Below are 14,975 nucleotides of genomic sequence, written 5' to 3' on the forward strand. Positions count from 1 at the left end.
AAAGAAATTTAAAAGGTAAAGAGAGGTAAAGAAATCATGTTTTACTTACTAAATTTTAGGGAATCAGCAAATGTACTAATTCAAGACAGTAGGTTCAACAAAGTTGCAGGTTACAAATTAAACTTCAAAAGATCAAATTTCATTTCTATAAAATATGAACATAATAATAAAATAGTTTTTACACAAATAAACTCAGACGAAATACTTGGAGAGATATTAATTGTTCATGGATGGGCAGAGGGCAATATAATTAAAATGACAATTCTACCTAATTATTTGTTCAATGCTATCCCAATTAAATTACCAAAAGAAAATTTTATTGAGCTATAAAAAAATAACAAAATTCGAAAGAATAAAAGATCAAGACTAGAAAAAGATTTAATGAAAAAAATATAAAGGAAGATCTATCAGTACCAGATTTTAAATACCATTATAAAGAAGTAAACATCAAAACTATCTGGAAATAGTTAATAATAATAGAAAGGTAGATCACTGGAACACACAACACACAATGAATAGCATTAAAAGTAGACACAAAACAAATAACAATAAAAGATTATAGTAACCTTGTATTTGACAAAAGCATAGATTCAAGTTTTAAGACTAAGAAAAAACTATTTGGTAAAATTTAGGGGACAATGGGAAAGTAGAGTGGCAGAAACTAGGTACAGATCAATATCTTACACCATTCACTAGGTTAAGATAAAAATATATGTCCAGTCTAGACATAAAAAGTGATAGCAGAGGCGGAGTAAACATGGTGGCTTAGAAGTAGCAGAAGTTCAGACCTCCGAAAACCCTTCCTTACCAATCACAAACTGACTGCTCCTAGGAGACTCAAAATCAAACCAAAAAACAAGACAGTGCAAAGGAACCCTCCTGCTGAACTCAATCCAAAAGGTACGCCCCCCCCCCAAACCCAAAAGCCGGAATCCGAGAACACTCGGGTTTAAGGAAAAAGCAGAAGGAAGGTCCCAAAACCCCTCGTCCCCCCAAAGTGCTGAGCCCACAGTGGCAGTGGAAACCATTGGGCAGGCAAAGGTGCTAGTCTAGAGGGTGTACGTTGTGGGGAGGGCTGTGCCAGGCTCAGAGGGTCCAACATAGGCTGCAGGGAAGCAGCAGAAGAGAGATCAAAGAGTTGGTAGCCTGGGCAGCGGGGTCCTTCCATTTGGCTCCAGCCTTACCAGAGATTTTTGCTTTGGGGCACATCTAGACCAACCCAGTTGAACTTAATCCCATCAAGAGTCCTCAGAGCTCAGGGGAGGCCAGGACTCTGCCCTGAGCCCAACCCCCACCAGTGCTGGGGCTCCAGCAAGGACAGGAACCTCTGGGGCGGGCAAAGGCATTGGACTACAGGGTGTACTGGGAGGGCAAGGCTGTGCCAGGTTCAAAGCGTGGAACACAGGTGGCAGGGAAGCAGCTGGAGAAAACTGGAGAGAGCCTGGGCTGCTGAGACCTTCCATTTGGCTCCAGCCTACCAGGAGGTTTTGGCCTCAGAGCACATACAGTCCAACCCAGCTGAACTTAATCCCATCAAAAGCCTCCAGAGGACACGGAAGCTCAAACTCCTTCCCCAAAGACTGCACTGAGAGATATGACAAAGCTCCAAGAGGGGAGAATGACAGAAAGCCCCAGAACGAAAAAAATGAGAGGAGCAAGAGCACAGACAAATACGGGGAGCAAAGAAGGGGAAAATATGAGCAAACAGCAGGTAAACAATGTACACAGAGACTGATACACTGTGGCACAACTGAATGTAATGGATTTCTCCATTAGTGGCAATGCAGTGATCTTGAACAACTAGGAGGAATCTACGAAAAAAAGCACTATCCTCATCCAGAGGAAACACTGTGGGCGTAAAAACACCGAAGAAAAACAACTGCTTGAATACATAGGTTGAAGGGATATGGTTGGGGATGTAGACTCTAAATGAACATCCTAGTGTAAACAACAACATGGAAATAGGTTCTGATCAAGGACACAAGTAATACCCAGTGAAATTGCAGGTTGGCTGGGGGACAAGTGGGAGGAGAGGAGAAGGGAAATAATTTGATTATTGTAACCAAGGAATAATGTTCTAAATTGACTAAATAAACTTATTCAAATGAGAAAAAAAAGGTGATAGCATAAGTAAATCAGAAGAACAATGAACATATTACCTATAAGATTTATGGGTAGGAGAGAAATTCATGAGTCATGAAAAAAATGAAGAGGATTGTGAAATGTAAAATGAATATTTAATATATGAAATTGAAAATGTATATTTTTTAACAAATAAAACAAATGTTGCCAAGATTAGAAGGAAAGCAGAAAACTGGGGGAAAATTCTTATGGACAGTACTTTGGATAGATTTCTCATATCTAAACTATATAGAGAACTTTGTTAAATTTATAAGAATAAGAGCCATTCCTCAACTGACAAATGGGCAAAAGGTATGCACAGACAATTTTTGGAGGAAGAAATCAAAGCTACATATAGATACATGAAAAACTGCTCTAAATCACTGTTGATTAGAAATGCAAACCAAAAAAATTCTGAGATATCATCTCACACCCATCAGACTGGCTAAAATGACAAATATTGGAGGGAATGTGGGAAAATGGGGACATAGTAGTGTGTGAAGTGGAATTTGGGGGAAGCTCATTCCCACCAGAAATCACTCTAATGAATAGACAGGAGACTTGATAAGATGGTGGCAGAGAAAAGCTGCTTCATTCGGAGAAAGCAGCAGACAGTAGAGGGGCAGGGGAAGGGGAAGTGAAAGGGAAGGAAAAGGGATTTTGCCCACACAAGCAGTTTGCTTGAGGTGAAAATGTCCTCTCTTCTTCTAGGTACAATCACAGACTTTTATAATAATCCTGACGCAAGATGGTCCTCCTCCTTTGAGTGTATGATTTTCAACATGATGTACCTCTAAAGACGCCCATGATCAAGAAAAACCCATGACTATCATGGGTACAGTTTTCAAAGTTTTCAAAAATAGGTCAGGAAAACTAAAAGTTTTATGGCATAGGGGGTGGGGGGCATGCAGCTTTAGTCTAAGGAATAGTAACACAAAGGGGCCTTGAGAATTGGGGTGACAAGTCAAATACTTCTCTGAGAATTACACACTGAATCTCACCCCACACACTAGCATACTCTTGGTGTAGCTGTGAAGTGAGTCAACCATTTTAGAAAGCAATTTGGAATTACAACCAGTTTTACTACATATACTTTTAGACCTAGTAATACCATTAAAAGAGGAAAAGAACTCATGTATTCTAAAATATTTAACACAGCTCTCTTTATAGTGGCAAAGAATTGGAAACTGAGATGACTATTTATTGGTGAATGGCTAAACAAATTTTGGTATGTGATTGTGGTTAAATACTATTGCACCATAAGAAATGATGAGAAGGCTAATAAAAAAAACTTAAAAGAACTACACAGGATAATGAACAAAGAAATGAGAAGAATCAATAAAACATCATACATAACCACAAAATACAGGAAGAACAAATTGTGAGGGGACAGCTAGTTGGCTCAGGGGCCTTAGTGCCGGCCTTAGTGCCAGCCCTAGAGACAGGAGGCCCTCGGTTCAAATACAGGCTCAGATATGTAAACCTTAAAATTTCTTAGACTTATAAATGTTGGAAATTTCACCATTGGGAAATTTCATACTTGGAAAATTTCTTACTGATAGTCTATTGGAATGTGAACCCCATTGGCATGGGAGGTTCCTTCTCCTCCCTACTTAAGATTACTTTAGGACAGAAACCTTTTGCTGAACAATGGAAAGGGCTTTGACCTTTGCTTAAGCACAGAACAGGAATTTCTTTGAGTCATGATTGATTTTAGAATTGATACAATAGAGATACTTGGAATGACAGAACCAGGTCTTGGAAAATACAATTTCCACCCCACTAAGTCCTAACAGGATTTAGGAAGGGCTGCAGCATAGATCAAAATTTAATTATTCCAATCTCTACCCTACTCAGGGTAACAGGATTTAGGAAGGGCTGTAGCAAAGGATCAAAGATTTAATTATTTGAGAATATGACCTTCAACAGACATGTGCAAAGCCACAGACCTCTGGGCGGTCCTGGGTTAAGCTAGAGCCACCATTGGCACAGGGAAGACATGGACAGTGATTGGTAGATGTGAGAACTGAGGGGAGGGAACTTGGATGGTTTCCTTAAAGATAGAGGGGTCTGGGGAGGGGGTGGAGAGTTTTGGCTCTGAGTGGTTGGAGAGGTGCTCTGAGAAGCTTGCTCTGAAGGAAGCTGGAGGTGGAGGCCCCTGAGACTATTTCTCCATTTTGGTCATGTGAGTAATAGGGACTGATCTCCTTTCTTTGCCCCAGCTATCTAAGGGCTTGGGCCTTTTGGCCCAGCCTAAACAGAAGGGGTATTTAAGCCCTATTCCCTTCTCTCCCCTTTCTCTCTCCCTCTCTCTCTCTATCTCTAATACCTTTCTTCATCCTGTTTGTAATTAAACTCCATAAAAGGTTGACTACTGACTTGAGTTTTCATTTAGGAATTACATAGCTGAATTCCTTGGCGACCTTAAATTAATATATATCAGTCTTTTAAAGTGATTTCCTTGTCACAGATACTTGACCATTTATCATCTTTAAGGGTCAAGTAACTCACCCATTTCAACACTTACTAGCTGTGTGATTCTGGGCAAATCACTTAACCTCCATTACTACTCTTCTGCCTTGGACCAATACACAATATTGATTCTAAAATGGAATGTAAGGGTTAAAAAAAAAAACTAAATTGTAAATGCTACCTCCAAAGTGAACTGAAAGGTAGAAACATGAAAGACTTAATTTGTATGAACACATCTATCTCCCAGACATTTGTAACATAGGGAGGGTAGAAGATAAATTTAAGAATAAAAATAAGGATATGAAAAAAATTAAAAACAAACAAAAAATTAAATCAAACTGTGATAATACTATTCTACTTCGTAGGAAACATTGCTGGTTCCCCATTTCCTTTAGAGTCAGTTACTTATTTATCAGGCTGGCATTTAAAGCCAACAGCATTCTGGCTATAATTTACCTTTCCAGGCTTATTTAACATTATTCCTCTTTGAACATGTCACAGTTCTTACTAAACTGGTTCACTAATCCATCTTTCCATACTTAACTTTCCATCTCTGTGCTATTGCACAAGCTATCTAACATACCAAGAATATACTCTCTCCTTGCTTCTACTTCTTTGAATCTTGACCTTCCTTCAAAGCTCAACCTTCTCTGGGAAGAATTTTTTGATCCCTCTAATAATTACTACTCTCTCCATCATTGTATTTACTCATTTCCATGTTGTGTGTTCTCTTTTCAACTAATGAAATTTAATATCCTCAAGGCCAGGAACAAAGGCATGAATTGGATAGAGAAAATATATGCAAGATTTCAACAAAAATCTTGGATCTTAGAGTGATTATTCTCAGACAAGTTTTTATCCTCATCAAAAAAAAAATTATTTTTCAAAAGGTGTCACCTGCCATCAATCTAATATCAGACAACTTATATGAGTGGGAAAAATACTATGTGGTACCTCTAACTTCAGCCAGAAAGGTTATCTCACCTTTTCCTGAGATACTAACTGATTGAGTTCCTTGAGCACAAAAGCTATAGCTATCTATATCTATTTCTCTCTGTCTATCTATCTATCTAGATATCCCATACCTACTGTGTTACCTATAGCTTTGCGTATCTCTAGGAATTAGCTTTGCGTATCTCTAGAAATTAATCTACTCTGCCTTGAGGACGATAAGAAAATGTCATCAATTAAGTAACTTTTTAAAAGTTCATAATAAAGAATATGGAACTGGATATTAGAAAATATCTAGTCCAAAGCCTTCATTTTATTTGATGATAAAATTAATCATTGGACTACTGAATGGATTTACAAGTTGACTAGTAAAAGATCATAATTTAGTAAGGCGAAGAGCTGGTATATGACTCCAGAACTTTGACTCTAAGAATACAGTCTCAGCTAAGTATCATGCTATTGGTTTTCCCTTTCTATTTTACTCAATGATGAGAGCAGAAATCTGTTCATATGAAAACACAGCCTTGTTCTATGGTAAACTGAAGTGTTATTTACCAAAATTATACTCAGTAGGAAGTCATTTCCATATCTACATCACTACCTCTGATCACTATCATATTTAACTAGTTGCTGAGAACTGTATTCAGTCTAAAAACAAATTAAGTGGCAAAGGAGTAAAGATATTTACAAAGACAAAGACAATTACTTAAAAGAGAATTACTTAAAGATATTTCTTTTCATAATATTACTATCATGTTGAAAGTATTATATACTTAAAATAAGCCTTTATGATACTTATGTTTTCATATGCAATCCTACTTTCTCTCTTTATCTGGAAATATTAAATGATCCTTTTTATGAGTGACTTTTAAGCTAATAAATAACAGAATTTACTTTAATATGAAAAAGATAATATTGCTTGGCTAGAATTCCCTGACTGTTTGGGTTTTTTTTTATTTTTTTGACATCTCATGTAGGCAATTTGAATCAATATAATCTCTTTTATAGCAGTATTGTAAGAAATAGACTCGAATACAGGACTACAATCCCCACAAGCCTTTGCTCCACTTCCCCAAAATGCTTTGTAATCTCACGGGAATTCTGAGGTGGGCCGAGATCAAGGAAGGATTTAAGCTGGTGGCAAAGGTTTTTGGGGGTTCTTTTTTGGACTTCCATTTTGGAGCAGACGCGGGCTCTTTCCATAATGTAGGTGAGGTCTAGGCCTCTGGCCTAGACACGTGTTTTTTCTTATCCTGTATTTTCTTTAATCCTTAATCTTTAATAAGCCTCATAAAATATAATACTCCTTGCAGAGAGAAACTAATTTCTACCTGCCTCAGTCTCCTCATATTCCTAAATTTTTATCTTTAAAGATGGCAACCACTAGATTGGATGAGAACGTCTCAAATTTTTAAGCCTAATGATTTTTTTAAAGCCAAATTTCTCCAAGATGCTCTTTAGAAAACTATCTTGATCAGCTCCTGCCTGCGGCCCTCTCCTGCTCCTGCTTCTGCAGCCTCTCACCTGGTGCCCAAGCTCCTGGCCCTGCTTGTCTTTTTTTTTTACCCTCCCAAAGCTGTTGATCAGCTCCTGCCTGCCTGCCGCCGCTTCTCCCAGCCCCACCCGGGCTGCCTGCTCAGCTGGGCCCTGCTTGTGTGCACTCTGGCTCTGGCCCCGGCCCCGGCCCGGCCCAGGGGACTTTCTCTCGCTCACCTGGCCCACCTGATTCAACCAAGATTGTAATCACCTGATGACCTGCCTGCCCAACAAACCTAGATCCTTGGTGGGTAACAAAAGGGGGTGGGGGTGGGGGGGGTGTATTGACTCCACGTGGGTGGCCTGGGCTCCACGTGGACTGGGGTAGGAGGAGGGATCATATCAGGGGAGAGAGAAAAGGGAGAGGAGAAGAAACAGATTTTTCAAACAGAAACTTAAGAGCAATGGGCTGTTTGAAAGGATACCTTTTGACTGTTCTGGTCATTTCATTGATTTCACCTGCATGCCAGAAGAAAGATTCAGCCAAAAGATTCAACTTTGGGGAGTCAAATAGGTGGCTGGTCGAACTGATAGCCAGACATAAAGACATATGGTCCTGGGTTAAAATCTGGCCTCAGATACTTCCCAGCTATGGGGCCCTGAGCAGACCCCTTAACCCCCATTGCCTAGCCCTTACTACTCTGCCTTAGGACAATAGACATTTAAATGGATAAACACACCTAAGGAACTTTAAAGACTAAAGGATGGTTTAACTTTGTGATTTTAAGTTCATATATTACTGGATTCAATATTATTCTGCTTGAACTGAAGGTTGATTGAATTTATTTTGAATGTACTTAGTTTTAAAAATTCTGGTTTTTTCCCTTATAACTATTGAACAAATATTATTGTGAATAAGCCCATATATGAAAAAACAGCTTTTTTCTATTTTGCCAAGGATAGATGGACTTCAGAACTGGTTATAATTGTATTAACAACCTTGGAAAAATTTAATGTGCTAAATACCTCAAATGATTTGATTTTAAGGGTTTTTTAAATATGATTTTGGGAATTTTTTTTAACAATTTGGTTATTTTTGCCTGCCCCTACCACAAGGTAAGGCCAATAGTAGCTGAAGTGAAATACATTTTATAACCCCCAACCTTCCCACATTTCTAAATATGTGAATGGAAGTTGAGCAGTTAATCTCAGGGCATTTGTATCCCTAAAAAGCCTCCAAGAAAAAGGAGCATCCCTTTATTTATACTCTTCAGCTCACTATTTTACTTCTACCAGAATGATATATAGATTTCTTGATTATGTTCTTAACCCAAGATGAGTTTTACTTTGTTTAAAAATATGTTTATTACCAAGGTTGAAAGATTGCTGTTTGTAAAAATTGTGACAAATGTCCATCAATTCATAGGCTTTAAAAATGCCATACAGCAACTTATGTGAAATATGAAAGTGTGTTTGTTTGCTATTGTAAATAATTGGGCTATTGAGAATTTTGGGGATTTTGGTAACTACATATTTGTACTACTATATTTTTAAAAATGAAAAAATTGTTAACCTTGTTCAATTCATTTGCCTTCTACTCACAGTGGTAAGGCCAGATATTAAGAGGAAATGGATCTCATTTTTGGTGAGAAAGTCTTGCATTTTATATTTTCTTAGCTGACACAGAGTGTCAATGATTATAAGCTATATTTTTGAATTTTTTAAAGCTCTTTTAGTATATTTTTCTTACATGTGCAATATACTTTTTCAGTTTTTTTTATTATTTTTTCTCTCCTTTTTATATTTGAAGCACATGTCACCAGCATTAAGATTTTCTTTAACTTTTTGACTTTTCAGTGCTACAAGTTTGAAATACATTTGCTAATGCATGCCCTAAAAAGCTTGTGACTATAAAAACAATGACACTAATTATTTAAAAAATTATGGGACTTTGCTTAATGATTCTGTCTGATTCCAGGACAAGATATACACACAAGAGCCATTTCACAAAAGCCAAAGAAAAGCCAATCCAGGATGGATTGATGGACTTCTAGGCCAATACAAAGGTCTTGAACCTACTGTGAAGATTCGAGGTTACTATGTTTAACATGTGTTAAGACATAGGCTTTCCTTGTGTCCACACTCACTCTGAAAATACTCACAGACGAGTATCCCCAAAACCTTGGCTCTGATAATCTGGTCCCTTTTCTGCCTCTCATAGTGCGGTAACTTTCTGTAGTCCTGGATACTGAATAGATAAATGCATCATTGCTTAGATCATTTTAATTGGGCCCTGATTCAAGGACCTGTTATAGATTTATTTTTCTTTTACTTGGAATTTTTACACATAAGACTTTGATAGTCTATATTTTCATCCAGAAATTTTTCTTTTCTTTTTGATTTTTCTGATGTCTTTTTAATATCTCTTGCCAATTGATTCATATACCTCATACCTCAGCCATGCATCCCTAAGAGATCTTTTTTTTTTTTTAAATCACCCTCTTAACGGGGGGAATGTAAAAAAATATCATTATTTAAATTGCAAAGTTTAAATTCCTTTTGAGAAAAATTTTAGGTAAAGAAGATGCTACCTCTCTGAATCCAGAACTGAACTGTTGGAGAAGCCACCATGAAGAAGCCTCCAGACCACAAGTTGCACAAAATTGAACTTTGGGTGTGGTTGATTGAACATTTATTTGTATCTGTACTTTCATGCCAAAGGGGACTGCCCCGTAACTGGCTTTTTGTCAATGCATCCAGCAATTATTGGGTTTGTTTGTTTTTTTCTCTTATCATCAAATTATTGTAATCTTTAAATTGATTATGTTTTCATGATCCTTTGAAAAAAAATTAATTTTTTTGCAAATAATCAAATGGAGGAATTTAAAAAGTAGACTCGAACACAGGACTACAATCCCCACAAGCCTTTGCTCCACTTCCCCAAAATGCTTTGTAATCTCACGGGAATTCTGAGGTGGGCCGAGATCAAGGAAGGATTTAAGCTGGTGGCAAAGGTTTTTGGGGGTTCTTTTTTGGACTTCCATTTTGGAGCAGACGCGGCTCTTTCCATAATGTAGGTGAGGTCTAGGCCTCTGGCCTAGACACGTGTTTTTTCTTATCCTGTATTTTCTTTAATCCTTAATCTTTAATAAGCCTCATAAAATATAATACTCCTTGCAGAGAGAAACTAATTTCTACCTGCCTCAGTCTCCCCATATTCCTAAATTTTAATCTTTACAGTATATAGCTTTGTCTTCCTTTTTTAATAAATTTTTTCCAGAAAGAAATTGGTAATGAAAATATGTATGCTCCATAATTGAATAAGATTTTATCAAGCTTTATATATATTTCAAATAATGAGAAATTTTAATCACATATACGCGTGTATGAATAAACACACAAACAAGATTGACAACTGTTAGCATGGATTAGAGGTTAAGAGACAGCAGACAATAATACCTGAATTCAAGTTCTGACTCTGTTAAGTCTAAGCAAGTTACTTAACCCATCAATGTAATTCTCTAATAAGGCCAAAGTATCAAATTAAGAGAAATGGAGGCTATTAAAACTTACAAAAAGATCCTTGTGGGGGCATATTGTCTTTTTTAAAAAAAAATCATATTAATACATTTTACTATAGCTTTATTTATCTAGTTAAATATTTTCCAATTTTAATTTGGTTCCAGAAGCACTCAGGAGAGACTAACACCTCTTCAAAGAACATGCCAAGCTGTATTAGGGGAGTTTCATCAATAAAAGTTTCCTATAACACTGAAACCACAGGTTTAGATAAACATACAAAATCTTAATAAAGTACTTATGAAATCATTAAGGCATAGTAAAGTATAAAGTGATCTATAAACAACATTTGAAGGTACAGAATTTTTTTTCTGAGAGTGGACAAGGACTTCAATTCTGCTAGCTACAGAAATTTTACCTTCTCGATCTAATTCAAAAAACATTCTTAAGCACTATACTAGGCAAGATAAAGAAGAAAGATGAAAAAGAATACAAATCTTGGCCTATGCAGTCTTCTTTTCTGGGAGAGACATTTATTTTTTTGTCAGCTCTGAAATAATTATACACCATGAAACTAATGCATCTGTTCTAAACTTTAATAAAATTTCTTTTAAAGCCATTTATTGTTTTCTTTTTGTCATATCTAAAACTTTAATTATTAAAATTTAAAACTTCTTTAAAACTTTAGGAAGACCCTCCATAAATAAGCCCAGTTTTCTAAAGAGTTCAAAATGTAGATCAAAAGACTGAAGGAACCCTTAATGGTCATCTAATTAAATTCCCTGGTTTCACAGATTTTCCACTGGGTGATCCCAACACCAGAATTCAAACCCAGGGCCTTTAACTACAAATGCAGGGTTATTTCTACAAAATCATGTTGTTTAAAAAAACACTAATTAGAAAGAGTAGCATGTGTGATATGGCCCACAATCAACATTGATTAAACATTAGCCATAGTAGAATACCTGGCAAATTATGAAATTCAGGTACAGCACAGTCTTTTTTACTGCTACTTGCAAGCCCAGGAGGTTTACTTAAATCCATTTCACATTCAGCAATTAGATTTAGAACAGCTTCATCTTCTGCATCCATGACTGAACACTTCTTTGTTAGAGAATCAATGTATTTTGTTCTAGAATGTCGATCTCTACCAAAGAAAGCAAAATCATTAATTATCATTCTATATCAGCACTGTTCTCTTATAACAGAAGTGTCACCTTCTGTAACACTCCTAAATGAAACCCAAACTAGATTAAATGTAATTGGGAATTATTTAACAAAATAAAAGTACAATACAAATGTTAATAAGGTTTTCTAAACAAATTGTAGCTGCTGGGATCCTTTCGTAGAATTTAGTAACCCTTTTTTTTTTTACTTAAGTTTGACAACATGACTATAGTATATAGATACTAGCTGGGAAGGATTTTTACATGAAATATATATGTATATATATAATTGGTATCAAATTGCTTGTGTGGAGGAGGGACTAAAGAAAGGCAGTGTTAAAAGAGTCTTTTTATTATTATTGCTATGATCTAGTGTTTAATTTGAAAATTTTTTATAATTGAATTAGTTTCATAGGTAAAGGAAAAAAATGGATTACATGGTCTCTCCAAGTTATCTTCAAATTCAATGATTAATCTGGCCATTCTCAAGCAAAGGAAATCTAAAGACATTACAAAACAATTTGATTCATACTAAGCTCAAAAATAGCTTAAAAAACAAAGTTGATAGCTTATAAAGTGCTTTCCTCAAAGCACTCTTTTGAGATAATACAAGTTCTATTTTTTTAACTTTTTCTTTTTTATTCAGTCCCTTCTTTCCCTCCCCACATTACAGAAGGTTCCATTTGGCAAAATAAATAAATCATGTCTTTCATGTTTCTACTTCTCAGTTCACTCTCTGGAGGCAAATATTCACAAGTTATTCTTCAAATATTAAACTAGTAGCTGTATATAACGTTTTCTTGGTTCCACTCCTTTCACTTTTATTTCATGTAGTCCTTTCCAAATTAAAAAAAAATTAATCTGTTCACTCTTTCTTATGGTGCAGCAGTATTCCATCACAATCATATAGCACAATTTATTTAGCCACTCCCCAATTGATGGACATCCCTTTGACTTCTAGTTCTTTGCCACCACAAAGAGAGCTGCTATATTTTGGGACATATACATTATTTTCCTTTTTCCATGATCTTTTTGGGAAACAGGCCAGGCAATGGTATTGCTGAATCAATGGGTATACACAATTTTATAATTCCCTGGGCATTAATTCCAAATTGCTCTCCAAAATGATTGGATAATTTCACAGTTCCACCAACAGTGTATTAATATCCCCACTTTTCCACATACCCTGCAACAGGTGCCATTTTGCCCTGTTGTCATTTTAGCCAGTCTGATGAGTGAGGTACCTCAGAATTGTTTTAGTTTGCATTTCCTTAATCAGTAGTTTTAGAGCATTTTTTTCATGTACCCAGAGGTGGCTTTGATTTCTTAATCCAAAAACCACCTGTTCATATTGTTTGCCTATTTATTAATTGAAAGATGGCTCTTATTCACATAAATTTGACAAAATTCTTAATGTATTTTCAATGAGACTTCTGAGAGATTGTATGAAAATGTTCTCCCAATTTTCTGATTTCCTTCTTTTTAAAGAAAGTATTTATTTTACTGGGCCCCTCTCTCCCCTCCCCACACCAAAAAGGCAACATAAAGCAAAACACAGATTGTCTTTTGTGTTTCCATTTCTCAGTTCATCCTCTGGAGGTGAACATTCATAGTTTCTGCTTTCCTTCTAATATTGGCAACACTTGTTTTATTTGTTCAAAATCTTTTCAATTTGATCCACTCAAAATGATCCATTTACATCTTATAGTGCTCACCATCTTTTGTTGACTCGTAAATTCCTCTCCTATCTATAAATCTCATAGGTAATATGCTCTCTGTTCTAATTTGCTTATATTTCTTTTTATATCTAGATCACATATCCATTTTGATCTTAACTTGGTGAATGAATGGTGTAATTAGTTTTTGAAAAATTATTTTCCAGTTGTCCCAGCAAATTTTACCAAAGAGTAATTTATTATCTCAAAAGCATGGATATGTATTTTTGTCAAATATAAGGTTAATATAAGCTTTTGCTACTGTTTTTTGTGTTTGCTCTATTCCACTCATCTACCTTGCTATTTCTTAGTTACTAGCAGATAGTTTTAATAACTACTGCTTTATTATACAGTTTAAAATCTGGTACTGCTAGACTCTCTTCTTTTACATTTAAAAAAAATTAATTATTTTCCTACTCTTGGTCTTTTGTTCTTACAAGTATTCTATTTTACAGATAAGGAAAAATTCAAGTTAAATGATATATATTCATGATAACTCAACTAAAGCTGGGATTCAAACACAAACCACTTCTCCAGACTCCAAGTTTAGCACTAATTTTACTATGCCAAGATTCCAACTATATGAACTTCCACTGAGATAAAAGTATTTAGAAAGTATTAGATATGGCAGTGTCAAAAGACATAATCATCTGTTTTCTATGATATTTCATTTATATTACTGCCACCACTAAAGATACCTCTAAATTGAATAAGGATAACAGCACTTACCTCACAGAACTATTGTGAAAATCAAATGAGATAACATATGGAAAACACTTTATAAATCTTAAAGTGCCATATAAATGTTATTACTCTATTACTAAACCCTTTCCTCAAATGAACTGTCTTTTACAAAATAATGCCTTGGCAGTTTGATGGGCATAGCATCAAATATAAGTAATCTTATTTCTATTATATGGGTGCCCCCAAGGAATCTTTCCAATTTTTTAGTCTTTTGTTATTTTTATATACTGTACAGTGTTTCAAATATATTTAAAATTACTTTATTAGTCGTCAATGTGGCTTGGTACATAATACACTCAAACATTTCATAGATTTTGTAGAATTCTTTCAATTCCTTTTGCAGATTTTTAATTTCTTTTATAAAAAAAAACTACTTTATTAAAATGCTGATAATTTTGGTGATTTTCATTGAATTATGGATTTTAAGCAGTGGTATTTCAGCAATCACCTAGTTTAACCCTTAACCAAAAGGAATCCCCGCTCTAATATAGCCTACAAGTAATTAGTCAGTCTCTGTTTGGAGACCTCTAAGCAATAACCCTCATCTCTGAAGTAAGCCCATTTTCCCTTTAAAGAATTCTTACTTATTAGGAAATCTTTCCTGATATTAAGACAAAATTGGCCTCGTGTACCTTCCATCCATTAGTCTTGGTTCTACCATCCAGGGTCAATTGAAAAAAGCCCAATGCCTTCTACACCTAAGTCAGTTAATGCCGTTCAGAGATTTTTCTCAGAAAGTTCTTCACCCTTCTGGTAGCTCTTCTCTGACACTTTACAGTTTATGAATATTCTTAAATCAGCAGTAACTAAG

The 14,975-nt window shown here is 35.6% G+C and overlaps 1 protein-coding gene across 3 annotated transcripts in view; it reads right to left on the minus strand.

The window, feature by feature from the left end:
* CEP72 (centrosomal protein 72) overlaps window positions 1-14,975 on the minus strand; it is an 89,891-nt gene that overhangs the window by 59,123 nt on the left and 15,793 nt on the right. For all 3 annotated transcript variants that reach the window (XR_008917818.1, XM_056824344.1, XM_007486766.3), the window contains exon 5: window positions 11,505-11,686. Coding sequence is in view for 2 of the 3 variants with exons in the window: in XM_056824344.1 (XP_056680322.1) it covers window positions 11,505-11,686 (182 nt within the window). In the remaining variant the exon portion in view is untranslated. The remainder of the gene's footprint in view (window positions 1-11,504; window positions 11,687-14,975) is intronic.

Source organism: Monodelphis domestica, chromosome 3 (genome assembly GCF_027887165.1).
Source record: "Monodelphis domestica isolate mMonDom1 chromosome 3, mMonDom1.pri, whole genome shotgun sequence".
Classification (NCBI taxonomy): domain Eukaryota; kingdom Metazoa; phylum Chordata; class Mammalia; order Didelphimorphia; family Didelphidae; genus Monodelphis; species Monodelphis domestica.